This window comes from Lissotriton helveticus, chromosome 11, assembly GCF_964261635.1.
Source record: "Lissotriton helveticus chromosome 11, aLisHel1.1, whole genome shotgun sequence".
Taxonomy (NCBI): domain Eukaryota; kingdom Metazoa; phylum Chordata; class Amphibia; order Caudata; family Salamandridae; genus Lissotriton; species Lissotriton helveticus.
In genome coordinates, this window is record NC_136072.1 from 10,565,464 (window position 1) to 10,592,143 (window position 26,680).

The 26,680-nt window shown below is 49.6% G+C and overlaps 1 protein-coding gene across 1 annotated transcript in view; it reads right to left on the bottom strand.

Annotated features, from left to right (window-relative positions):
• The window catches only part of LOC144791845 (putative cation-transporting ATPase 13A4), a 366,292-nt gene that overhangs the window by 311,255 nt on the left and 28,357 nt on the right, over positions 1 to 26,680 (bottom strand). Inside the window, exon 2 of the mRNA XM_078666630.1 lies at positions 15,488 to 15,661. Coding sequence (XP_078522756.1) covers positions 15,488 to 15,661 — 174 coding nt within the window. The remainder of the gene's footprint in view (positions 1 to 15,487; positions 15,662 to 26,680) is intronic.

The following is a 26,680-nucleotide window of genomic DNA, read 5'->3' on the forward strand; positions in this document are numbered from 1 at the left end:
AAAGAGATGCAGTGATCGCTTCCCTCACCCAGAAGAGATGCAGTGATAGCTTCCCTCACCCAGAAGAGATGCAGTAATAGTTTCCCTCACTCAGAGGAGATACTGTGATAGCTTCCCTCACCCAGAAGAGATGCAGTGATAGCTTCCCTTGTCCAGAAGAGATGCAGTGATAGCTTCCCTCACCCAGAAGAGATGCAGTGATAGCTTCCCTCACCCAGAAGAGATGCAGTGATAGCTTCCCTCACCCAGAAGAGATGCAGTGATAGCTTCCCTCGTCCAGAAGAGATGCAGTGATAGCTTCCCTCACCCTGAGGAGATGCAGTGATAGCTTCCCTCACCCAGAAGAGATACAGTGATAGCTTCCCATCACCCAGAAGAGATGCAGTGATGGCTTCCCTAAACCCAGAGGAGATGTATAGCCTCCCCACCAAGAAGAGATGCAGCAATGGCTTCCCTCACCCAGAAGGGCTGCAGTGATAGCTTTCCTCGTCCAGAAGAGATGCAGTGATGGCTTCCCTCACCCTGAGGAGATGCAGTGATAGCTTCCCTCACCCAGAAGAGATGCAGTGATAGCTTCCCTCACCCAGAAGAGATGCAGTGATAGCTTCCCTCACCCAGAAGAGATGCAGTGATAGCTTCCCTCACCCAGAAGAGATGCAGTGATGGCTCCCCTTGCCCAGAAGAGATGCAGTGATAGCTTTCCTCGTCCAGAAGAGATGCAGTGATAGCTTCCCATCACCCACAAGAGATGCAGTGATGGCTTCCCTAAACCCAGAGGAGATGTATAGCCTCCCCACCAAGAAGAGATGCACCAATGGCTTCCCTCACCCAGAAGGGCTGCAGTGATAGCGTTCCTCGTCCAGAAGAGATGCAGTGATGGCTTCCCTCACCCTGAGGAGATGCAGTGATAGCTTCCCTCACCCAGAAGAGATGCAGTGATAGCTTCCCTCACCCAGAAGAGATGCAGTGATAGCTTCCCTCACCCAGAAGAGATGCAGTGATAGCTTCCCTCACCCAGAAGAGATGCAGTGATGGCTCCCCTTGCCCAGAAGAGATGCAGTGATAGCTTTCCTCGTCCAGAAGAGATGCAGTGATAGCTTCCCTCACCCAGAAGAGATGCAGTGATGGCTTTCCTCGTCCAGAAGAGATGCAGTGATAGCTTCCCTCACCCAGAAGAGATGCAGTAATAGTTTCCCTCACTCAGAGGAGATACTGTGATAGCTTCCCTGATACAGAACTGGTGCAGCACAAAATGAGGAGTTCATAACATGATACATGGATCTGCTCAACAATGCATGTGATGGCAGTCAGTGATTCAATGAACAACCATTTAAGTAATTGTTTTGAGAAGGAAGTATTTTTATATTTAGCATTTATGAACATATATTGCAACAAAGCAATCTTCTGCAAGCCCCCCCATAGGCAATGTTTCATGTCCTCATCTTCCTTGTGTCATTTCCACAAAACACTGACTGACGTTAATAGAAAAGAGTTGATAAACAGTGAGGACGTTTGAGATTTCTGAATTGATTTCCATCTCTGATTTGGAAATACTGGTCCAGCGGCTTTGATACTCACCTTGTACCATGACCTACAAAACTTGTGTTTAATTGCAGCCTATATGTCTGGAGTGCTGGATGTTGCCATAACAGATACAATGACATTAACTTTGGTTTCTGATGGCAGTGCCCGTGGCAGGTGATGACACTATCATGTCATGCTGTAAGGTGTTGCACCCTGGCACACAATGATTGCACCATCCAAATCAAGGCTACTTTACTGGCAATTGACTGCTGCACCCCTCAGATAGGACATCTGCACCCCTCAGATACGACTGCTGCACCCCTCAGATACGACTGCAACACTCCCAGAATTTCATTCCAGCCCCTCAATTAAATAAAACTGTTTCATAGCATTAGATAGTCGTCATATTGAAGCAAGGGTAAATAAAGTATTCCCTCTTTCTAATGTTCCATATGAGTAGACCCAAACGTTGGTGCATGTGCACCCTGGGCTCCATTCTGAAAGAATATGAAGAGCGCCCACCCACCTCCCCTGAGCCAGAGGGTGAAAGCTGGGGGGAACACACATGCATCAGTGTGGGCCAACCGACTGCCACATAAAGTGGAGTGACCAGGGCTCTACCAAAAGCCTAGCAGGGAATCATAAAGGGGAGGCTGGACCCAGGCCTGAATCCCAGGAGAGAATCACAATTGGGAGGCCAGACAAAGGCCTGAAGACAAGAACGGAACCACAAATGGGAGGCCATACACAGACCTGAAGCCCAGCAGGGAACCACAAATGGGAGGCCAGACACAGACCTGAAGCCAGCAGGGAACCACAAATGGGAGGCCAGACACAGACCTGAAGCCAGCAGGGAACCACAAATGGGAGGCCAGACACAGACCTGAAGCCAGCAGGGAATCATAAATGGGAGGCCAGGCAAAGGCCTGAAGCCCAGCAGGGGTCCACAAATGGGAGGCCTGACACAGACCTGGTGTTCGTGAGGGAACCACAAATGGGAGGTCAGGCACAGGTCTAACGCCCAGCAGAGAACCACAAATGGGAGGCCTGACACAGACCTGAAGCCCAGTAGCGAACTATGAATGAGAGTCCAGGCACAGGCCTGAAGCCCAGCGTAGAGCCACAATGGTAAGTCAGCCTCAGGCCTGAAGCCCAGCAGGGAACCACAAATGGGAGGCCAAACCAGGCTTGAAGCCCAGCGGGCTGGTGTCGGTGCATATATCGATAGCAGAAGACTGGCCGCAAGCCTAGCAAGGCCCAGGTAGCCTGCAAAAGCATGAACACAATTCACAGCAGAAACAAACTACAAGAATAAGGCAGAAATGGCCCGAAGATGGTTACAAAAGGAAACCATGACCTCCCATCGAGAAGGCAAGTAGAGTGCATCTGCCTTACAGAGGGTGATGGAAAAACAGGAGGATTCTGGAGGCGGTCCGTTTCAGAAGAAGAGGCTCTTATACATATTTCTTCTCTGTTTCGTAGGCAACAAGGGCCTGCTTCTTGGTGTGACACACCTAATGATACAAGGACTGGGTTCTGGAAGCGATGAGGAGGTAATTAGTAATTTACCTGGTTTGTTTGTGTTGCAAACACTGTCTTCCAGCTTTGTTTTTCTACAATGGAGCTCTTGTTGCTGAAGGAAGACAGACACAGCCGATGAGCTGTAACTGGTGAATGGGCATTGTGAATCTGATGGCCTGATAAATTTGCCACATTTCAAGGGTAGGAGCACAGAGATGTGACCAGAGCCAGCCTCCAGGCACTCATGATGTCCTGGTGCAGCAATGAAGGTTTTCTGGTAAATCCTCCACAGCTGGTCATGGCAGCTGTTGGGTTCTTACTTGGAATGTGTTACATCACAGAGTGGTAAGATGCATCTTTGCTAAGGGTTTGCAGTTTGACATTATCCTGCTTCCCTGACGGTCATGAAGGAAAGAGCAGAATAAAGAAACTAAATATTACCAAGCTGTTGTGCATCCTTTCAGCTGCCTACTCTGTTCGTTTGGAGGCACAACACATTTTTCTTACTAAACCTCAAAACTGTGCAGCTGGCACCTGATGCTTCACACTCTGAGCCCAAGGTTTTACCACCTCTGGACTTTGAAAAGGGGCCACAGCTGGATCCTGCTAGAGGTAGCTGAAAATATTGATCATTCAAGTATACCTCATTTGGAGCATTCTCCTTAAATTATTGGCTGGTAGTTGGGATTAAGCTTCGGGCTGTATTGTTCCTATTTTAGGAGGGCAAAGACTGGTTTGCATATTGCTGGTCTCTGTCTAGAGTGGCACAGTAGGCGATAAACAATGGTCCGGATTACAGCCACAAGCAATCACCAGACGCTGAAATTCATTCAAGCACTCCTTCCCTCACTTTGTTGTTCTTTGGGAATCTCCAGGGATGGCACACTAAGCCTGCTTGTTGCTATACCTAGCCTTGAGAAGGCTCAAGCTTTGAAGGAAGTCCAAGATGGCAGCTCACCCACCTGCAGCCTCCATGAGCCCTTCATGACCAGTAAAGCTTCAAGCCTTTGTCACAGTTGTGATGTTCTACAACTAATAGAGGGCTAGTGAGTACATTCAAGATAGAGCCACAGCCTGAGCCGAGCCATCTAAAGAGTAATCATGGATGGATGGATGGGTTTTTATATAGCGCAATATCACCGCCAGGTCTCAAAGCGCTTTGCATTGGGAACCCGTCCTGGTTTTTCCCTGTGAGATAGCCCCTACTGGGTATCCCCAAGGTGAAAGCCAGGCATCCCGCCGCAGGGGGCCGTTGTGGAGATTAAGCAAGCTATTGCCCAGAGTTGCAGAGTGTGAACCTGTGATTCGAGTAGGCACCGAAGCGAGAATTACCGAGTCCGTGGACATTTTGGGCTCAAGACCCTGCCGCGTCGGGAATTGAACCCTGGTCCCGGGCCTGATCTCAGCGTCCGGGTCTGCCTCCTCTAACCAGTGAGCCACACTTCTCCATCATGTAAGTGACACTGTAAAGGTCATGTATAAATAGGATAAAGTATCTTTAAGAGTTAGATTATTCCGTCAACCCTTGTGTTTCACTTTACTGCATTCCATCACTACATCAACAAGAGACAAAAATAATAGCTTTTTGGAGGTGTCAGATATGAAGGTCATCCTGATGATAGTAAGAAGGTTTGGATCCAAGCAATGAAGTGTTGATGTGATTCTACTGATCAAAGGGATTCCCACTCATGGAATTGAATAGAAGAAAGATGCATATTTTAAAACACAAACATAACTTAGGAATGCACCACCCTGGCCCTCTCACATATGGAGGATATGAAGGGGCCTCTTTCCACTAACAAGTAACCAAAGCTGTCATATAGAAACTTGAATGAAAATAAGATTTGGGGCCCGATGTAGGTAATAGGGAAATACCGAATTCTAAATGACGAATTTTACCGTTTCAGTATTTAGAAATCGGTATTTCAGATGTAGGTAAGAATTCGGTAAGAAATACTGAATTCTTAATATTCGTTATTACCGAATCAGTAATTGAGATTTGGTAATAACGAATACCCACCCATTCATTCCTACGGGCTTGGAGGCCCATAGGAATGAATGTGAAGACATTCGGTATTACCGATTTGGCATTACCGAATCGATAATACCAGGAGGTATTTCAAGGGTGCTAGGGTGTCCAAAGGACACCCTGTTGCACCCGTGAAATGTGTATGTGTGCACATGTGGTGCACATACATGCCCTAAGGGCATGGATGTGTGCCACATGGCAGATTTCAAAAAGCCAAAAAAGTGCTTTTTGAAAGGAAATCGCTACTTACCACCAACTTGAAGTTGGAGGTAAATAGCGATTCCTTAAGGGTGAGGTACACTGTTTTAAGTGCTACCTATATTGCATTTAAAGAATCGGTATTACAGATTCCTTAAATGCAAGGCCAATAAGGAATCGGTATTAAGGAATCAGTATTTACCGATTCCTTCTTACCGATTCCTTCCCTACATCCCACATGGTGTTAGAAATGGAATCCCCACCTGGCTGAGGGTCGCACCCCAGTCCAGTAGGAACCCCACTCCCACGTCAGGAAGGGCGGGCCCTTCCCCAATACTGCCTGCTCCCCGGGGTAGGACGGTAGCTAGGGCGGGCAGGCTTGTAGCGTGCCCAGCATTTCGGACTGTACTTGGTAGTAGAAGAGTCTACGTACAAAATCAACACGACACAGAGGTCCAGTAAAATACTGGTTTCTTTATATACGTTCTTATTAGCGATGTAACCACACAGTTCGCACGGTACCTCACGGCAGGGCCGTGGCTCTATTATCAAAGTTCGTGGCGCACCCGTGGTGCTGGCCAGTGTATACTTCGTACTCGGGGCCTGCCCCCAAAGTTCGTGGCGCCCGAGCGGTGCAGGTAGGAGTACCCTGGGTACTCGTGGTTGGAGTCTCATAGTTCCTGGCGCCCTCTGCAGTGCGGGCGGGAGTGCGGGGCGTACTCGAGGTTGGTGCTGGTCAGTACAGGTGAGCACAGACAGGAGCCGCGACCGCGTCGGCAGGACTCAGGTGATGGTAAAGTCTGGGAGCCGCAACAGCGTCAGCAGGGCTCGGGAGATGGTGCAAGCGTGGAGCCGCGACAGCGTCAGCCGGCTCAGAAGATGGTGCAAGCGTGGAGCCGTGACAGCGTCAGCCGGCTCAGATGATGGTGCAAGCGTGGAGCCGTGACAGCGTCAGCCGGCTCAGAAGAAGGTGCAAGCGTGGAGCCGTGACAGCGTCAGCTGGCTCAGATGATGGTGCAAGCTTGGAGCCACGACAGCGTCAGCCGGCTCAGATGATGGTGCAAGCGTGGAGCCGTGACAGCGTCAGCCGGCTCAGATGATGGTGCAAGCTTGGAGCTGCGACAGCGTCAGCCGGCTCAGATGATGGTGCAAGCGTGGAGCCGTGACAGCGTCAGCCGGCTCAGAAGAAGGTGCAAGCGTGGAGCCATGACAGCGTCAGCCGGCTCAGATGATGGTACAAAAGTGGAGCCGTGACAGCGTCAGCCGGCTCAGAGGATGGTGCGAGCGTGGAGCCGTGACAGCGTCAGCCGGCTCAGATGATGGTGCACGTGTGGAGCCGGGACAGCGTCAGCCGGCTCAGAAGAAGGTGCAAGCGTGGAGCCGTGACAGCGTCAGCAGGGCTCAGTATGCGAAGGTCTTGGTGCTGCGACAGCGTCAGCAGGGCTCAGTGGATGCGAAGGTCTTGGAGCCGCGACAGCGTCAGCAGGGCTCAGTGGATGCGAAGGACTTGGAGCCGCGACAGCGTCAGCAGGGCTCAGTGGATGCGAAGGTCTTGAAGTCGCGACAGCGTCAGCAGGGCTCAGTGGATGCGAAGGTCTTGGAGCCGCGACAGCGTCAGCAGAGCTCAGTAGATGTGAAGGTCTTGGAGCCGCGACAGCTTCAGCAGGGCTCAGTATGCGAAGGTCTTGGAGCCGCGACAGCGTCAGCAGGGCTCAGTGGATGCGGAGGTCTTGGAGCCGCGACAGCGTCAGCAGGGCTCAGTGGATGCGAAGGTCTTGGAGCCGCGACAGCGTCAGCAGGGCTCAGTGGATGGGTACACTCGTCGTGCCTTAGGAGGGCTCCCGGGAGTACCTCTTCAGAGGTTCCCCTAGCAGATCTGATTCTCTAGTTCCAGTGTCCTTCTTTTATCTCTCAAAATGTCTTTGATCTCCTTTCATGTAGGCCGGGGGTTTCCCTCTCCCAGGCCTGGTTGGGGGTGGTCCCTGTCAGGGGTCACCTCATCCTTTGAAGCAGGAAGGCAGGGTCGTCAGCTGCCCAGCAGGAGCGGCCCTGGCATTGTGGAGGACAGGAGGCAGCCCCGAAACTACTCCTCCCCTCTAATCTAAAGGGCAGACAGCAGATTCCAGATGGCGGAGTTTCCCCAGGCCCTGTCACTGTCTCTAAACGGGGAATACACATCCTAGCAGTATCGTCCAGCAAGATTGCCTGGAGGACAGTCTTGGTCCAGAAGTCCTATTTCTAGACCTAGGAGGTGGAGCGCACTCTTCCTAAAGAGTGTATCGCGTCATTCTGATTTCAGGGGTGTCAGTCTCATATTTTTCCTATGTTCCCTGGGTCAGATAACTAATAAGGGGGATGGATCGGAAAGCTACTAAAACAAGATGGCTGCCAACCACTACGAGGTCATGCCACCCGCACCTGGGCAGGGCCAGGTCCAACACGACCCCCTTCCAGCCAAACGCAGGGGGGACCAATCACTACTAGGATGGGCTTCCCTGTGGTGGGCGATAGAACATGGGACCTGGCCCACAACAGTCTACTCCAGTCCTAGGCCCCATGTAAGCAGTATTCTCTCCGGGGCACATCATCCGGGTAACACCTAATCTTTCTCTGCATAGAGGGGTATCTCCGCACATCCATAGTGCACACACAGCTAACACCGGGGCGTGGCCTCTTCCACTCCCGGTCAACCAAGACAACCAACTAGGGGGGCCCACGGCCGCTACCAGGGGGGAGAGCCAGTCCCCCCACCCAGTATTCTCCCTGGGGGCCATTATCATGGTAATCCCTAATCCTGGTTTGCATAGAAGGGTGTCCCCCTGCATCCATAGTACACACACAGCTAACGCCGGGCCATGGCCTCTTCCACTCCCGGTCAACCACGACAACCAACAGAGGGGCCCAAGGGCCGCTATCTGGGGGTTGAGCCAGTCTTCCCACCTGCTAGTCTTCCCTACAGCTTGGGGGGTCGGAGAGTGGGGGGCAGTAGCCCCTGGTGCTGGGCCTCCTCTTTCCACTCCCCTTCCGGTTTGGTTCGGTATGCCCGCCGGGCCCCAACCGGCCATCACTGGGCCCTCCTCCAGCAGTCCCTTTGGAGGCGGTGGTGGGCAGACCCACACTTCTGTGCCTGTCTCTAGGGGGTTCCGTACCCTCTCCCCGGGAGAGGTGCCCCTCGAACCTAATTCGCTCACTAGACCGGTATTTTGCTCCTGCAATGAAATCGTTAACCTGGGGTCCAAACCCCCTTGTTCAACTAGGGGCAGAGGCGAGGCCTCCCTCCCTCTGCACCCCCTTCCAGATGCTGGTACCCTCCCACTCGGTGAAGGACTGTCGGCCACTAGAACTACGGGGGCCCTACGTATGGTTGCTTCACCTTCCCCTACTCCCGGGGGTTCCTGTCCAAGGCCCTCCCCAAATCCCTTGAGACTCAAACAACCATTGGCTGCTACCGGGGGCTCCCAGAGGACAGGGAACTTGTTTCCTAACAGTGTTGGGCAAGGCTCTGGACCAACAGTACTTAAGCTCGGCTCGTCCATATTTACATCGTGTTCTTCTCCTGGGCTACCCTTCACCCCACCGGGTGGGGCCTCTCTTATATCTTCTACCCCACTATCCTGACATGGGGTGGACAGTCCCTGGTTGTTTTTAACACACTTTCTCCTAGGCTGACCTGACTTTTGGGGGCGCAGTCCGTACCCACGGGTGACTCTCTCTCTCTGGGCCACTCCTCGGGAGTCGGTCGAGTGCCCCTATCCCTGGAACCCTCAACTCTCAGGTCAGTCCCTGACTCCTTCTCTAATACCCTGTGTCCTACAGGAGCTAACTTATTCTCTTGTTCTCCCTGGGGTATGTGGTGCCCCGCCCTCCAGTGGGGGGACCTACCTCTTGGGGCCCGTGCTAGACCCCTTCTTCTATGGCCTACGGGGCTGCGGCCCTCCATTGGCCTGAGCTTCCCGTTTAGTTCTGTATGGAACGGAAGTTCGTGTTGGCCCGCTGGGCTGATTTCGTCCTCTAGTTCAGTGTCTAGAAATACAATTCTGCGGCATCCAGCTGGGTCGTAGTTTACTACAAAATTTGCACAACTCGGGGCATTTCTGCTGCTGCCACTGGGGCGGGATTCTTCTTTCAGCCCCGGGTCGCCCAGTGGATCTGGGTTGCTGCTGACTGAAGCGTACAGCCTTTCAACTTCAGTGCGGGAAAAGGGGCCAACGCGGTGGTCTGCCGCGGCATACAAACTCTCCCCTCAGCTGTTAACGATGTGCACTCTGCTTCCCACTCAGCAAAAAGAGGGACATTTTGGCTGTCCTCCGTTGTGCGGGGCTCGGCCTCCCACTCTGCCATGCTCATGGGTGGTGTTATAGCCGTCTTGCTCTGTCGGGCGGCGGCCCACCGGGCATCCTGCCTCTGTTGTTCCCAATCAAGTTCTTCCATCTCTAGTTCATGCGCAATTCTCATCTGTTCTATTTTCCTCTGAGATTCCTCCTTCAGTGCTTGGAGGCGTTTGTCTCTTTCTAAGCTTAAGTTTATCATTGCGATCTGATGTGCCTTGTCTTTCTCTCCGTCTTCCCATTCTGCAGGGGACAGGTCTCGGGCTGGAGGATCGCTGATGCCGGGTGGGGAAGAATCCCTCTTCCCCTCTGAACCCAGGCCCCCATGTAAGTTGTCTGTGAAGAGTTTTTGGAATCCGTCTTCTTGACAAGCACCCATGCTAGATGCCATGGACTCGGTGACTCTCCGGGTCAGCGAGTGTTCGCGATTCCTCATGATTTCACAAGCCGGCATTTCGGCAAAACAGTCTAACAACATCCAGTGTGATAGTTCGGAGTTTGTACTCTCTCGGTAACAGTTACTTTTTCTCGGTACATGGAATCCTAAAGGCACTTCCGTCTCTTCGGAGTCGTAAGTTCTTATCCCACCGCTGCCACCAGTGTTAGAAATGGAATCCCCACCTGGCTGAGGGTCGCACCCCAGTCCAGTAGGAACCCCACTCCCACGTCAGGAAGGGTGGGCCCTTCCCCAATACTGCCTGCTCCCCGGGGTAGGACGGTAGCTAGGGCAGGCAGGCTTGTAGCTTGCCCAGCATTTCGGACTGTACTTGGTAGTAGAAGAGTCTACGTGCAAAATCGACACGACACAGAGGTCTAGTAAAATACTGGTTTCTTTATATACGTTCTTATTAGCGATGTAACCACACAGTTCGTACAGTACCTCACGGCAGGGCCGTGGCTCTATTATCAAAGTTCGTGGCGCGGGCCAGTGTATACTTCGTACTCGGGCCTGCCCCCAAAGTTCGTGGCGCCCCAGCGGTACAGGTAGGAGTACCCGGGGTACTCGTGGTTGGAGTCTCACAGTTCATGGCGCCCTCGGCAGTGCGGGCGGGAGTGCAGGGCGCACTCGAGGTTGGTGCTGGTCAGTACAGGTGAGCACAGACAGGAGCCGCGACCGCGTCGGCAGGACTCAGGTGATGGTAAAGTCTGGGAGCCGCAAAAGCGTCAGCAGGGCTCGGGAGATGGTGCAAGCGTGGAGCCGCGACAGCGTCAGCCGGCTCAGAAGATGGCGCAAGCGTGGAGCCGTGACAGCGTCAGCCGGCTCAGATGATGGTGCAAGCGTTGAGCCGTGACAGCGTCAGCCGGTTCAGAAGAAGGTGCAAGCGTGGAGCCGTGACAGCGTCAGCCGGCTCAGATGATGGTGCAAGCTTGGAGCCACGACAGCGTCAGCCGGCTCAGATGATGGTGCAAGCGTGGAGCCGTGACAGCGTCAGCCGGCTCAGATGATGGTGCAAGCTTGGAGCTGCGACAGCGTCAGCCGGCTCAGATGATGGGGCAAGCGTGGAGCCGTGACAGCGTCAGCCGGCTCAGAAGAAGGTGCAAGCATGGAGCAGTGACAGCGTCAGCCGGCTCAGATGATGGTACAAACGTGGAGCTGTCACAGCGTCAGCCGGTTCAGAGGATGGTGCGAGCGTGGAGCCGTGACAGCGTCAGCCGGCTCAGATGATGGTGCACGCGTGGAGCCGGGACAGCGTCAGCCAGCTCAGAAGATGGTGCAAGCGTGGAGCCATGACAGCGTCAGCAGGGCTCAGTGGATGCGAAGGTCTTGGAGCCGCGACAGCGTCAGCAGGGCTCAGTGGATGCGAAGGACTTGGAGCCGTGACAGCGTCAGGAGGGCTCAGTGGATGCGAAGGTCTTGGAGCCGCGACAGCGTCATCAGGGCCCAGCATTTCGGACTGTACTTGGTAGTAGAAGAGTCTACGTACAAAATCGACACGACACAGAGGTCTAGTAAAATACGGGTTTCTTTATATACGTTCTTATTAGCCATGTAACCACACAGTTCGTACAGTACCTCACGGCGGGGCCGTGGCTCTATTATCAAAGTTCGTGGCGCACCCGTGGTGCGGGCCAGTGTATACTTCGTACTCGGGGCCTGCCCCCAAAGTTCGTGGCGCCCGAGCGGTGCAGGTAGGAGTACCCGGGGTACTCGTGGTTGGAGTCTCACAGTTCGTGACGCCCTCGGCAGTGCGGGCGGGAGTGCGGGGCGCACTCGAGGTTGGTGCTGGTCAGTACAGGTGAGCACAGACAGGAGCCGCGACCGCGTCGGCAGGACTCAGGTGATGGTAAAGTCTGGGAGCCGCAACAGCGTCAGCAGGGCTCGGGAGATGGTGCAAGCGTGGAGTCGCGACAGCGTCAGCCGGCTCAGAAGATGGCGCAAGCGTGGAGCCGTGACAGCGTCAGACGGCTCAGATGATGGTGCAAGCGTGGAGCCGTGACAGCGTCAGCCGGCTCAGAAGAAGGTGCAAGCGTGGAGCCGTGACAGCGTCAGCAGGCTCAGATGATGGTGCAAGCTTGGAGCCACGACAGCGTCAGCCGGCTCAGATGATGGTGCAAGCGTGGAGCCGTGACAGCGTCAGCCGGCTCAGATGATGGTGCAAGCTTGGAGCTGCGACAGCGTCAGCCGGCTCAGATGATGGTGCAAGCGTGGAGCCGTGACAGCGTCAGCCGGCTCAGAAGAAGGTGCAAGCGTGGAGCCATGACAGCGTCAGCCGGCTTAGATGATGGTACAAACGTGGAGCCGTGACAGCGTCAGCCGGCTCAGAGGATGGTGCGAGCGTGGAGCCATGACAGCGTTAGCCGGCTCAGATGATGGTGCACGCGTGGAGCCGGGACAGCGTCAGCCGGCTCAGAAGAAGGTGCAAGCGTGGAGCCGTGACAGCGTCAGCAGGGCTCAGTATGCGAAGGTCTTGGAGCCGCGACAGCGTCAGCAGGGCTCAGTGGATGCGAAGGTCTTGGAGCCGCGACAGCGTCAGCAGGGCTCAGTGGATGCGAAGGACTTGGAGCCGCGACAGCGTCAGCAGGGCTCAGTGGATGCGAAGGTCTTGGAGCCGCGACAGTGTCAGCAGGGCTCAGTGGATGCGAAGGTCTTGGAGCCGCGACAGCGTCAGCAGGGCTCAGTGGATGCGAAGGTCTTGGAGCCGCGACAGCGTCAGCAGAGCTCAGTAGATGCGAAGGTCTTGGAGCCGCGACAGCGTCAGCAGGGCTCAGTATGCGAAGGTCTTGGAGCCGCGACAGCGTCAGCAGGGCTCAGTAGATGCGAAGGTCTTGGAGCCGCGACAGCGTCAGCAGGGCTCAGTGGATGCGAAGGTCTTGGAGCCGCAACAGCGTCAGCAGGGCTCAGTGGATGGGCACACTCGTCGTGCCTTAGGAGGGCTCCCGGGAGTACCTCTTCGGAGGTTCCCCTAGCAGATCTGATTCTCTAGTTCCAGTGTCCTTCTTTTATCTCTCAAAATGTCTTTGATCTCCTTTCATGTAGGCCGGGGGTTTCCCTCTCCCAGGCCTGGTTGGGGGTGGTCCCTGTCAGGGGTCACCTCATCCTTTGAAGCAGGAATGCAGGGTCGTCAGCCACCCAGCAGGAGTGGCGCCGGCATTGTGGAGGACAGGAGGCAGCCCCGAAACTACTCCTCCCCTCTAATCTAAAGGGCAGACAGCAGATGCCAGATGGCGGAGTTTCCCCAGGCCCCGTCACTGTCTCTAGACGGGGAATACACATCCTAGCAGTATCGTCCAGCAAGATTGCCTGGAGGACAGTCCCGGTCCAGAAGTCCTATTTCTAGACCTAGGAGGTGGAGTGCACTCTTCCTAAAGAGTGTATCACGTAATTCTGATTTCAGGGGTGTCAGTCTCATATTTTTCCTATGTTCCCTGGGTCAGATAACTAATAAGGGGGATGGATCAGAAAGCTACTAAAACAAGATGGCTGCCAACCACTACGAGGTCATGCCACCCGCACCTGGGCAGGGCCTGGTCCAACACATGGCTAAATACCTGTCAATAACGGTGAAATTTACAAAATTTCACCGTTACCGACCGGTATTTGCCCACCTACATCTGGCCCTTGATTCCAGTGCTATCAAAGAAACCCATTGGACAAAAACTGTAGATGACAGAAGCAAACTCTTTTAATCTTTTAACCACAGTGGGACAAACACCTCTCTAGAAACCAGCACATTACCAAAACAAACATTGGCGAAGACAATAGATCTGGCTGTTACATAGCTACATTTACCGTTATTAGATGTCGTGCTTTCAGAGTCAGAAAAAAATGTGAAGTTTTTAACAAGACTGCAGTCCTACAGAACCTTACTAGATGTACCTCTCAAGTCAGAAGGCACTGCTTAACAAGTCAGTCACCATGCTGCAATAACTTAATGTAGTGAATAAATGATGGCACTGGCTGAACAGCAGGTATAACACTCACATTGTTACTAATGGGAAGATATACTAACAAGTCATACAATGCAGCAAAAAACTGACTGCAGCCTAGCACCAACACAGTCATACTTGTGCCTTGGTGCAATGGGGCCTGCGTTACAGCCAGGATTGTTTTTGTGCCGGAATGGACACCTCCCTGCACAAAAACAATCCTCTGCGGATCTTTCCTCTTTGCATGTGAGCTGCAGAATGTAGCACCTATGGAAAGAGGAAAAAAACGAGTAGAAATAAAGTTATTTCTCCTCTCTTTACACGTTACCTCAAGAAGTAAGAGGAAACAATGAGGCAAAATGAACATATTTCTCCGTGTTACACCTCATCCCACAAGGCACAATGATTTCCAGGTTTACTAGTCTAATCTTAATGTGGAAAATTGCTAAAATCCATGGGTGGATGTGTGGAAACATCATTACTCTAGGCCTTTCTAGTCCTAACTTTACTACTACTAAATTGCGAAAAATCCTAACTTTAAGACTTTCGGTATTCACAGAAGGCATTTAGGAGTTTTAAAGTTAGGACTCCTAACTTCTGTGAATACTGAAATGAGTAAGTGACTTCTGTGAATACCAAAATGGTGGTAAGTTTAGGATTTTGTCTTAAGTTAGTTCTGTGAATCAGCCCCAATGTCAATAACATTGCTGTGGGGGGTGTGACTACAACATAAAGATCTGAACATATGCTCTAGCTATTCTACTTACTTGTGATAAATTTCAGTAGGATAAATACATTTACCAAAGCTGGTTTGTAGAGAGGAATGAACATTGTAATTTATAATAAATGTCTTGAGAGTTATAAAAATAGTTGATATGACCCCACTATACATCGGATCTATCAGTCATTGGGAAGAGAAAGCATCTAACAATTTGTATTTTGGGGGAACTATTTTTTTAGCTGTATGCATAAATGTTATAGTGAAAAACATAGTTACTCAAGTGAAAGTATCCAGTGGCTGAAGTGGTCTGGTCTTTTGCTGGGGTAGGAGGGAGTATAATTTGATTGACATGTCAACAGATCAACGATGATTGAGTGATAGACCCTAAAAATGTATGTATGTTCTGTATGATATTTGTGGGGAAAAAATAAGGCTGGCAAGAGAGATAAAGCTGTTATAGGCCAGACCTAACAAAAACACAAAACTGCAACAAAGAAAAATGAAAAACAGGCCACCTCCATCTACTTTCCCAAGATCTGGAACTATTTTGTGTCAACATCAGAAATGCCTTAAATTTCCTGCAGTTCAAGAAGGACCAGAAAATTCACGCCCATATACATGCTGCTTCGTGTAAATAATTCATACCTTGTTCCATTGTCCTGACCCCAGCTTAGCTCTATGTTTGCACTCTGCAAAGCCTCATACATATATATAGCATACATTCTATTGACCACGAATGCCTTTTCTATGTTGTGAACTTCATCATCCAACCCAACTCAACAAACAAAGGTAGCTTACCGTGGTCCTTAGTAATATTACATCAGCGCTTTTCAAGGTGGACGGCGTACAGTTCGCCCACACATCCCACTCCGGCTTCCAGTAGAACAGAAAGAGAAGGAAACCAAAGGACAGGATGTAACCAATGATGCACAATACCCTTCGGCATGGGTGTGTTTTGTATCCAAATATTTCCTGTGAAGTAAAGGAACAAACATGGAGTGATAAAGTAACTGACTTTAAATGAAGTTAAAACACTTGGGGCCAGATGTAGGAGCCATTTACCGACCGGTAACGGCCGATTTTGGCCGTTACCGACCGGTAAATGGGTTTTCGGTATGTAGGGGCACATTTTTACAGAATCTGTAAATTTACCGATTCGGTAAATTTACCTATTCTGTAAAATACCAAATCGGTATTTTTACCGATTCGGTAAATCTCAGATGTAGGTGGGACTCTTCAGAGTCCCAAAGGCCCTACAAATTCGGTATTTTACCACCCAATCCAATTGGGTGTTAAAATACCGAATTCAGGTGTGCATGCACATGTGTGCAGGCACACCTATGCCATGTGACAGACAGACATGCCCTTAGGGCATGTCTGTGTGCCACATGGCGCACATGTCAATTTTTCGGGTGCCAGAGGGTGTCAAAGTGACACCCCCTGCACCCTTGCAGAATTCGGTATTTACCGAATCGGTATTTCCCATTGATTCCTATGGGCTGTGAAGCCCATAGGAATCAATAGGAAATACCGATTCGGTATTTACCGAATCGGTAAATACAGAATATTACCGATTCGGTAATTCCACATCTGGAATTACCTACATCCCCCCCCCTCTATTTTACCACTTCTTGAATACCGAATCGGTAAAATTCGGTATTTAAGAAGTGGTAAAATAGAATTACCTACATCTAGCCCTTGGTGTCACATTGAGTCAGGGATGTGTCCTATTTAAAAAGAGATAAAATAGTGAAGAGTATCAACAATTTCATTGTTGTTTTGTTCCAGTTTGTTTGGGGCCACAAAAGACTAGTGTGAGAGCCTTTGTGATAGGCAAGTGAGGTACGGACTAGCTCGGTCCCCCTATCAAATCAGAGATGAACCATCCTGCCAACACCCATTCCCCTAATGTCTCACCATCTGAGAGTAATGCACAAAAACCGAATGGCAGCTACTTCTAGGCATGTGATACAGGAACAGACTGAAGGCACCAAATAGGACAGGAAAATGCCTAATTTCAAATAGTCTAACAAAGAAATATGCCAATACTGATAGAATCATTTAGCACATCTAATGGCATCCAAAGAAGAAAAGAAATTTGAAAATGGGAATTGCTATTTAATAACTACCTATTAAATAGCAATTGCCATTTTCGAATTTCTTTTCTTCTTTGGATGCCATTAGATGTGCTAAATGATTCTATCAGTATTGGCATATTTCTTTGCTAGGTTGTTTGATAGGCTCAGCCTTACTGATTAGAGCTAGCCCTTTTTTGTTAGTATTAATTTCAAATAGTGGCATTTTCAGAATTGTGTATTAAAATACAACTTTACTATTTAAAATGATTTTAAATTACAATTCCTCAGAAACCAAACATGACTTTCCTACCCATTCCCAATCAAATGTTAGCACTTATTATTCTGCTAGTGAAAAACAAATTTAGGAGTTTTTCACTAGCAGAACATGTTTAACTTTAAAGTAAATGTCCAACTTTTTACCTACAATGCACCCTGCCTCATGGGCTGTCAAGGGTCTACATTAAGGGGCCGATTCCGATCCGGGAAAAAAATCGTCCGTCCAAATCGTATCCGGAGCCCTCTCCGTACGATTTGTAAACATGCCGAACGACCTGACGAGTACGATCTGCACCGGGGTATGAGGACCCGATTCGTACGGTCCACGTCAGGTAAGGGCGATTCGTACGGACAACCACACAATCACATTCACACCGTATGGTGCGTACACCCCATGATCGCAGGGGTACGGTTTGTACCCCTGCGATCATGGGGTGTACGCACTGTACCCCATGATCGCAGGGTGTATGCACTGTACACCCTGCGATCATGGGGTACGGTGTGTACACCCCATGATCGCAGGGGTACTGTGCTTACACCCCATGATCGCAGGGGTACGAACTGTACCCCTACAGACATGGGGTGTAGGCACCGTACCCGGGGGGGCGGGGGGGGCTTCCGTACCTGTTTCGAGGCGTACTCTGCTTCTCCGGACTTTTTGGGCTCCCGTAAAAAAAGCGTTGTAAGGTGCGTACCCGACACGAATCGTACTTGCTGGGTCGGGAAAACCTGCTTCAAACCGTACGGATGTCGCGTACAGCGGGTTCCGAGGGAGTATCGTACGGAGATTAGAGTTCTACAGTCTTTGTACGATTCGTACGGAGTCCTGCTCCTGGTACGAAACGTAATTCATCATACGTACGGGGGAGGTCACAGGGCACGATTCGTACGGAAAAAACGCTCCGTACGGCTATTCGGAGTGGTTTTTCCCGAATCGGAATCGGCCCCTAAGTGTGGCGTATGTGTAATAAAAAGGGAGTATTTAGGCTTGTCAAAGAGGTTTTCCAGGTCGAATTGACAGTTTGAAATAGAAACCAGGCTGCAAGGGCAGGCCTGAGAAACGGTTTACTTTTAAGGGGCTACTTAAAGGGTGGTACAAGTGCTGTTTTCCCACTAGTAGCTTTTAATTTACCAGCCCTAGGTACATGATGTTGGTGCTCAAATATGAATTTACCTTGAAAAACCAAAGACAAGAGGCATTTGGCAAAATAGGAACAGTTGATTTATTCAACCATTATGGCCGGGAGTACAGCATACATTTTTTGAAGTATCATAAAACAATACATAGATCCTGTTTTGGGAGTGGAATGTTGGCGTTGTCATGAGGTCATCAAAATCTCCCATCTGTTGACAATCGCAGGCCGGTCTGACCTTGCATAGAGACAATGAGGGCCAGTGGATAACGTGTCTACATATCGAGCATGAGGAGCATGGGATCACTGCATGTGTAGTGTGTGCTGTGTTTTGGTTGGTTGAGTGTTCCTAACTTCATGTCGCATCTAACTTTATGGTGATTTAGAAACGCTTAGTTCCAAGTGGAACCTCCCCTACATGTCATGTTGCCTAAGGAAATGGGAGCGCTACCTTAGATAGATACCCTCAGCGCTGCCCCAAGCCAAAATGTGTCCACTGCTGCAGAAGGGCATGTCAGGGACCGTCTATGTGCCTTGGTCCCAGGTGGAAGGAAGGGCTCACAACCAAACTGCTGCCATTGATGGATGGGGCAGGGAAGCAGATATCATGCTTTGAGAAGAACACAACGTGGGTAAACCTAGAAAATAGGCGATGTCAAAAGTCTGCTAAGAAGTCTCATCAAAGAGCAGACTAACGGTGTTTGCCCGAGCCTGCATCCCAGCAGTCTTGCTGACAAATACAGAGCATGACGGGGCTGCACTCAATTCATACAGGCATCCAATATCGACGGCCCTCTGGTAGCTTGGTGAGGATCAATCAGGTTTAACTTAAGAGGCAATGTGTAAAGTATTCGTGCAACAGTAAACAGTGAAAATACCAAACCAAAAATATTCCACATCTGGTTAGAAAACTATAGATTAATTTGATGAACAAAACAAGACCAAAATGACAAAAATACAATAAGTAGTGCAGGAGTTATGCACTTTTAAACAATATCTTGAAATATATTGTCATAAAGTGCAAACTGGAGCAATGCAGAAAGTGCCAGGTCCAACAAGGCCCATTTTTAGGCCACAACCGTTCTTCTCCAAGTCCTACTCACGCCCACCCAATTCTCCTCCCCAACCAGTCCGCACAAGATCAATTTGCTCTTCATTGCAAACCCTCCATCACACCCTGGAATCCATCCTTATGTCGCCAAGTCCCACTAATTCTCACCGAATAACTTCCCCACTCTTGCCTCTCCAGCTACACTCACTCCCCATCATAAACTCTCGATCCTTGATCTTCAAGCAAGGTCCCCAGACACTGTGGTTTAACAACACTGTAGAAGTTTTTACCCTGCTGACCTGTGTCCTAAAACCTCTCTTCAGACATATTAATGTGCCAGTTTTGAGTGTGTGGCAGGGCAAGGCAGACGTGGTCAGGTTAAAGGAACTGCAAAGGTTTGCCTATTGCCTTGCTCAAATATCAAAGGCAGTATACTATGAGTTAGCCCCTAGCATATTACACAGCTGCCTTCGGTTGATAGAGGCTCTGTGGTGGGCTCAGTAAGGCTGAAGAAGATGCATTGAGTTGGTCACTGTGCCTGTCAGATCTTAATCTGGCCTCAGGTATGCCATAATCATTAGTAGCCTTTGAAGTGGGCTTATTGTGGTAATGACAGAGGTAAAGGAAGTATTACAACTCTTAGTCTGTCCATCAATCTACCTCAGACTATTCATTGGCAGGATGGCCAGGGTTGATTTTTTTTTTGTACAGCCCAAGACTGGGTTGAAGAGATAAAGTTCTCAGAATATCTTGCACTACCCTTAAGGAGGCTGTAGTATCCAAAAGCTTGTCTAATTTGTCTTATCCACATAACAAAAAATATATATATTTGCAAAGCCTATAGCACTTGACCTTAAAAGCTCAAGCTTTTGGCTTTGCTAATGTTTTTTTAAAGTGTGCGGTTCTGGGTGGTATGCAGTGGAAGAATACAACTCATCCAATCAGATCACAGTGAGAGTGAAATACTGCTTGGAGAGACAAACACAAGACTAGGGAGGAAGGTAATCAAATTAAGGGTAGACAAAAGAGTTATAAAAGAAATCCATCCAATCATGAGCAAATGGCCGACCAAAATCCTGCTTAAAAAAATATCAGATGTCCCTTACATGTAAGTCAAGTGAATTTGAAAGGCCGCTAGGCCAAGGAAGATTCTGAAGCAGCCTATGATGGGTTTCACCCTTTACCGGCCCTATCTTTCCCCAGAAACGCCAGTCCACCTGTCAATCAACCCATTATAGAACAGATCTGAAGATAAGTAGGAGTGACACGGCTGTAGGAGATTGGTGTCAGAGGAAAAGTCCTAAAATGGTTTACCAACTACCTATCTGACCGCGCAACAGCTGTCCAAATTGGCAAAAACATAGGAAGTACAAGGTCTGTCAAGATGGGTGTTCCGCAGGGCTCCATCTTAAGCCCTACACTTTTTAATGTCTATATAACACCTTTGGCCAGAGTGATTAGAGCCTTCGGCTTCGATGTTTTGTCCTACACCGACGATACTTAAATCCTAATCACTCTGGGCCCCAACCCTAATGAGACAAAGCAGCGTTTCAAAAATTGCATGACTGAGGTTGAGAAATGGATGAGTACCAAAATACTGCAGCTCAACGGCAGCAAAACCGAAATCATGCTTTTTGGAAAAGCTGTAGAACATTGGACTCAAGACTGATGGGCAACAAATTTAGGCAATTGTCCAACCCCCAAGGAATCAGTACGGAAGCTGGGTTTTCACATGGACAATAAACTGTCCATGAAGAACCAAACAAACTACATTGTAGATACCTGCTTTGGACTCATGCGCAGCCTGCGCAAAGTGTTCAAGTGGATTCCGGCAGAGGCTCGGAAACCTTTAGTACAGGGTTTAATCATAAACAGACTGGACTACGGGAATGCGCTCTTATTAGCCATAAATGAGCATCACTTGAAAAGACTACAGGTTCTTCATAACACCGCAGCGCGGTTGGTTTTAAACCTTCCGGGAGGATCTCATTCTGCCCCATGTCTGAAGAGCCTTCACTGGCTCCCTGTAAAAAAACGAATCCTGTTCAAAACTCTATGCCTAGTCCATAAACACATGTATGGAAAGGGCCCGAAATATTGGTCCCAAAAGCTCACATGGTATGTACCCCGAAGAGAACTCAGATCCAGTGCCGAGTCCTTGCTTACTCCTCTTAGAACACAAACCTCCAGAAATGGTGGTCGGGCTTTCTCCTTTCTTGCTCCCTCCTCCTGGAATAAAATACCCCTCAGCCTTCGCGCCACTTTAGAACACAGCTGCTTCCGTAAGAAGCTGAAGACATGGCTTTTTGCAAAGTAAGCTTTCCATTTCTCGTCAGAGCCGTCTGCAAGCGCCATGAGACTCTTTGGATGTGATATGTGCGCGATACAAATGCCTTTGACTTGACTTGAAAGGCTGAGGTTGTGGGATGTGAGTTGTGCAATTCAGACTCTGGCCCAGCCAGGATGTGCTGCTGCTGTGCAAAGGAATACAGCAAGTCAAACGGCTCACAATCCATGACTAAGTCTCACTTTTCTTCAGCTTCTGCAAAAATTCCTTCTGGTCAGTCAACAGCCTCAAAATCTTTCAGCTGATCTGGGTTTTCCTGGGCTACTCCTCTTGATATTACATCAACAAAGGACACACTGTTTTTAATTGTAAATCTATTTGTTGTTACCTCTCACTCTAGTACAAGAATTGTTATTTTAGTGGCCACTTTCATTCTGGACATTGATGTTGTCTATTATATCATTTAGGGCCAGATGTAGGTAGGCGTTTACCGGCCGGTAACGGCCGAAAACCGGTAAAATCGGCCGTTACCGACCGGAATCCAGGAAATGAGATGTAGGAGGCCATTAATTACCGATTATTGAAAATCCGAGTCGGAAACATACCGACTCGGTAATAAAGACCCAGTAAAAATACCGTGTCGGAATTTACCGTATACATAAATACCGAGTTCGTATTTTCCGACTCGGAAAATAAGAAACGGTAATAATTGCCCTTGGAGATGTAGGTAAGCCCAAAAATACCGATTCTGCAGAAAAACGATATTTTTTAGTCGGTATTTACCATGGATTGAAAGCAGGTGGTAACCAAGGGAGGGCTATAAAAAAAGTCCCAAAATGCACCTCAGGACCCATGATGGCAGCTTTTTACGTCATAGCAAGACGGCAGAGACTACAGGCAGCAGGACAGAGAGAATGGCTAAGGGAGGAACAAGTGTACAGGCAGAGGATAACACTGTTCCAACTGACAGAGCCTGAAATACTGCAGAGGTACAGGCTACACCCAGACACCATCAAGCAATTGATCAGGGACCTACACCCTCTCCTGGACCACCCAACACCCAGGGCCCATGCCATCCCACCTCATGTCCAGGTGCTATGTAGCTTACACCTGCTGGCCTCAGGGAGCTACCAGAGTGTGATAGCTGTAGTGGGTGGCGTGTCCCAGGGCTGCCTGTCCCGCTTCTTCAGGAGGTTTCTTGACGCCATGATGCAGAGGATGGGGCATTATATTTCATTCCCTGTTACACCGGCTGAATTAGCCAAAACCAAGACAGACTTTTATCAACTGGCACACTTCCCTCACGTGATAGGCTGCATCGATGGCACCCACGTCCCACTCTGTCCACCTGCAGCCACAGAGCACATATACAGGAATCGCAAATTGACGCACTCCATCAACGTCCAGGTCATATGTAATGCAGGGAACCTCATCACTGACATCGTAGCCAAGTTCCCCGGAAGTACCCATGATTCTTACATATTCCAGAATAGTGGAATATACACACGCCTACTTGCCGGAGAATTTGGAAATGGATACCTGCTAGGTAAATCACAATGACACACCCTGACACCCACATCACATCTACGTCTCATGTACTTGCAATTAATGTCTATCTTTCTCCCCCTAGGCGACAGTGCATATGCCCTGCGGTCCTTTGTGCTCACTCCCTACCTCAACCCATCCACCAGGAGTGAAAGGCGATACAACGTGGCTCACAGATCCACACGAAACATTGTAGAGCGCACATTTGGACTCCTGAAGAGCAGGTTTCGCTGCCTCCACAAGAGTGGAGGTGCACGGCAGTACACCCCAATCATCTGCTGCAAAATAATAGCGACCTGTGCAATGTTGCATAATCTCGCCACCAAGCAAGGCACTGAGGTGGAGCTCACATATCATGAGGACATTGATGACGACCCAGAGGAGGCAGAGCCCCAAGCTACAGTGGCAGCAGCAGCTACAGATGGGAGACTGAGACGGGAAGAGGTTACACAACAATATTTCTGAGTGAGTAAAGAGACACAGGCATGAATGTAACTTTGTGTAAGTAGTTTAATATTCACTACGCCACAGCATTGCTAGCTCACATTGGGCTCACTATATCAAACACTCCATGAGTGTGTTGTCACGGTTAACACCACCGTGACTACAGCCTTGGGTGGAGGGCAAAGTCATTGTTTGTGGCCACGGGCCACAGGGCGGGGCTGCTGTGGCTGTGAATCAATGTTCTCACTCTGGCCTGTCACACTTCCCCGACGCCTGCCACTCCTCCGTAAGTCATGCACAGGAGTGCTAGCACCACTCCTCCTGGTGGACCCCTCGCTTTCGGCAGCACAAGTGTCGCCTCCAGTGCCAGTCTGATGCGCGAGCACGAGCTCCATAGCAGAGGTCATCCTGGCCATACCTTCAGTTAAATTGTTGCAGCACTGCACTATGGCATCCTGCATCGTCACTGACCGTCTGCACAGCACAGTGGTAGCAGTGGCAAACCTGTTCAGGGCCTTGGTTTGCTGTCGCACATCCACACGGGCCTTGCGTCTCTCTAAATGGTCCCTGTCCAACTTGTCACACAGGACAGTCATGCACTGTGTAATATCAGATATTCCTGACGCCATGGATTGCATGCTTTCTGCCATTTCCCCTATGCCCTTGCCTACTGCTTCCAGTTTATTATTTGTTGTGCGTGCCTGCCTCTGAACCCCCATCATCGCTTTTGCCTGCAGGCGCTGCACCTTCACCATGGTGGCCTCCAGTCCGCAGAAGACACCCTGGACTTGACGCACATCCTCTACCTCCCGTGGCCGTCGCCCTCGGACACTGGCCCGCGTGACTCTGGGACTGGGCTGCTGCTCGGTGTTGCCTCTGTCCTGTGTGTCACCCTCCACCTCCTCCTCCGATGATGTTTGCAGTATTCTGCGAGGGGGCACATCATGGCACCTTACTCTTCCCAGCACTGGGGATGGTGATGTGGGGGTGGGTGATTGTTCTGCCGCTCCTGTGTCCTGACTACCGAATAGGAGAGGGGATTGTGGATTTTCTGCAGTTGCCTCCTCAGGTATCGGGGCTGCCTGCTCTTGGTCCTTCCCTCCGTGAGATGTGCTAGGTCCGGCTCCTTCCCTCCTCTTCTCTCTGACCTCTGCTGTGCTGCGCTTTGACTCTCCTGTGGACAGACATGGACATTGTGTCAGTGATGTTGTTCACCTGTGTCATGAGATAAAATACACTTCTATTGCACTTTTGCCTGTCTCTCATTTGCCTATGCTAGTTGTCTGTTGCTCCCCTTGCTGCAATGCACGCTGACTGCTCTGAGGTATCTACACATGACTACATTTCCCAGGATGCATTGCAGGACATTAGTTAAACCTGTTGTGGAGTCTGATTTGTCCTGTGAGGGGAATAGGTAAATGGGTAAATGATAATGTTCTTGCATCTTACCTGGTTTCTTTGCTCCTCTTGCTGAGCTGTCAGCGTCTCCAATTCCGTGAATACATTCCTTCTCAAGGGTGGATGCCACCATCTCCTCGATGTCCGTGAGTCTGGGGGCTCTGTTTCTTCCTCCCCCTGTAGCAGCACTTTCCTTGCGGTGGGCAGCAAGTTTTTTCTTGGTGATTATGCGGATGTCATACCACCGTTTTTTTAGGTCTTCAAGGTCACGGTGGGTGACACCAATGGCATTTACCTTGCCTTGTATGTCCAACCAGGTGCTGCGTTTGATTGATTCTGCAACATGCAGAGTTTGCTTTCCAAAAATTTTGCCATAATGTCTGACAATCTCCGAAATTAGCACCTGCAGTTCCTCCTGGCTGAACTTCTGCTTCCTTTTGCGCTCTGCAGCATCTCTCTGTGCCTCCTGGCTCTCCATCTTGCAGTGTTGTATGTCTCAGGAAAGGCTGCTCCACACTCTGTCCTCCTGCTCTCCTGACTGTTGGTTTCTGCACCTGCATGGGCGTGGCCTGTCCCAGGTACTGGGGTGTGGTGCTTGGATCTGATTGGTTAGTTCCCCTGTGGCTTTGGATTTGGGTGTGGTTGGAGTACCTGATTGGTTCACAGGCACACATGTTTGTCAGTTTCAAAATCTTCGACGGATATTTCCGACACGGTAAATACCGAGTCGGTTTTTACCGACTCGGTATTTTCCGGGTCGGGAGTTGCCATTCATTCCTATGGGCCATTGCACCGGTGGATCAGTTTGGGTTTTTCCGTGTCGGATTTTACCGTGTAGGTATATTCCGAGTCGGTAAATACCGTTTCCGATTACCGACAGGTTCCGAGTCGGTATTTGTTACCGGCATTGTTACCTACATCTCATTTTCCTACTCGGTAATACCGAGTCGGTGTGAAACGGTATTTAAGAGGTGGTAAATATTTTATTACCTACATCTGGCCCTTAGTGATTACTGTGACGGAGTCCTGATGAAGGCCTTGCCGAAACGCGCCTAGTTTGACAACATGCCGCCAGTTTCTGCACATAATCACCAAATTGTTCTCTTTTGACCATTGATTTAAAAAAAAAAAATCTGAAACTAAGGAATGCCAATTTCATGTACATGTTTACATTGCTGGTTTTACAATAATGATATGAAGTATGACAACTGAAAATGATTTTTCTGTGATAATATTTTACAAATGTGTAACAAGTATGTATATTTATTGATATAAACAAGTATTATGGAATAATTTTGATAAAAGGAAATTATATAAATATATACTGGATTAATATGGTGTAAGTATAGAATCTCTTTGCCTACTTTAACTGTAATTGACCGTGCCCAGGTGTGCCTTTACATGTTACAGTCCACAACCCCTACCTCCTCCGGGCAGAAATCTAGGTACAAGGTGCCTCTTCAGTCAGGCCTTCTGCAGAGCTCAAACCCTTTTGCCAAGTTTGGTCATCCTTAAATCAGGATTCCATCTACATTTTATAGCATTGAACAAGAAAAACAGGAGCCTATCCATATGTTCCTTGGTAAGCAGTTCCAGTGCCTGGTAGCCAGAAGATGTCAAGATTCCTTTTCTTGTTTGAGCAGGAGTCATAAATATTTTTCCAGCAGGATCTTCTTCTTCAGGTGGAGTCTTCCCATGTCCAGGAATTTTCAGAGGAGGTGGTGGTGATCAGGGTGCCATATTTTTACTAGGGATGGGCAGAATTCTGCAGGAGTTATC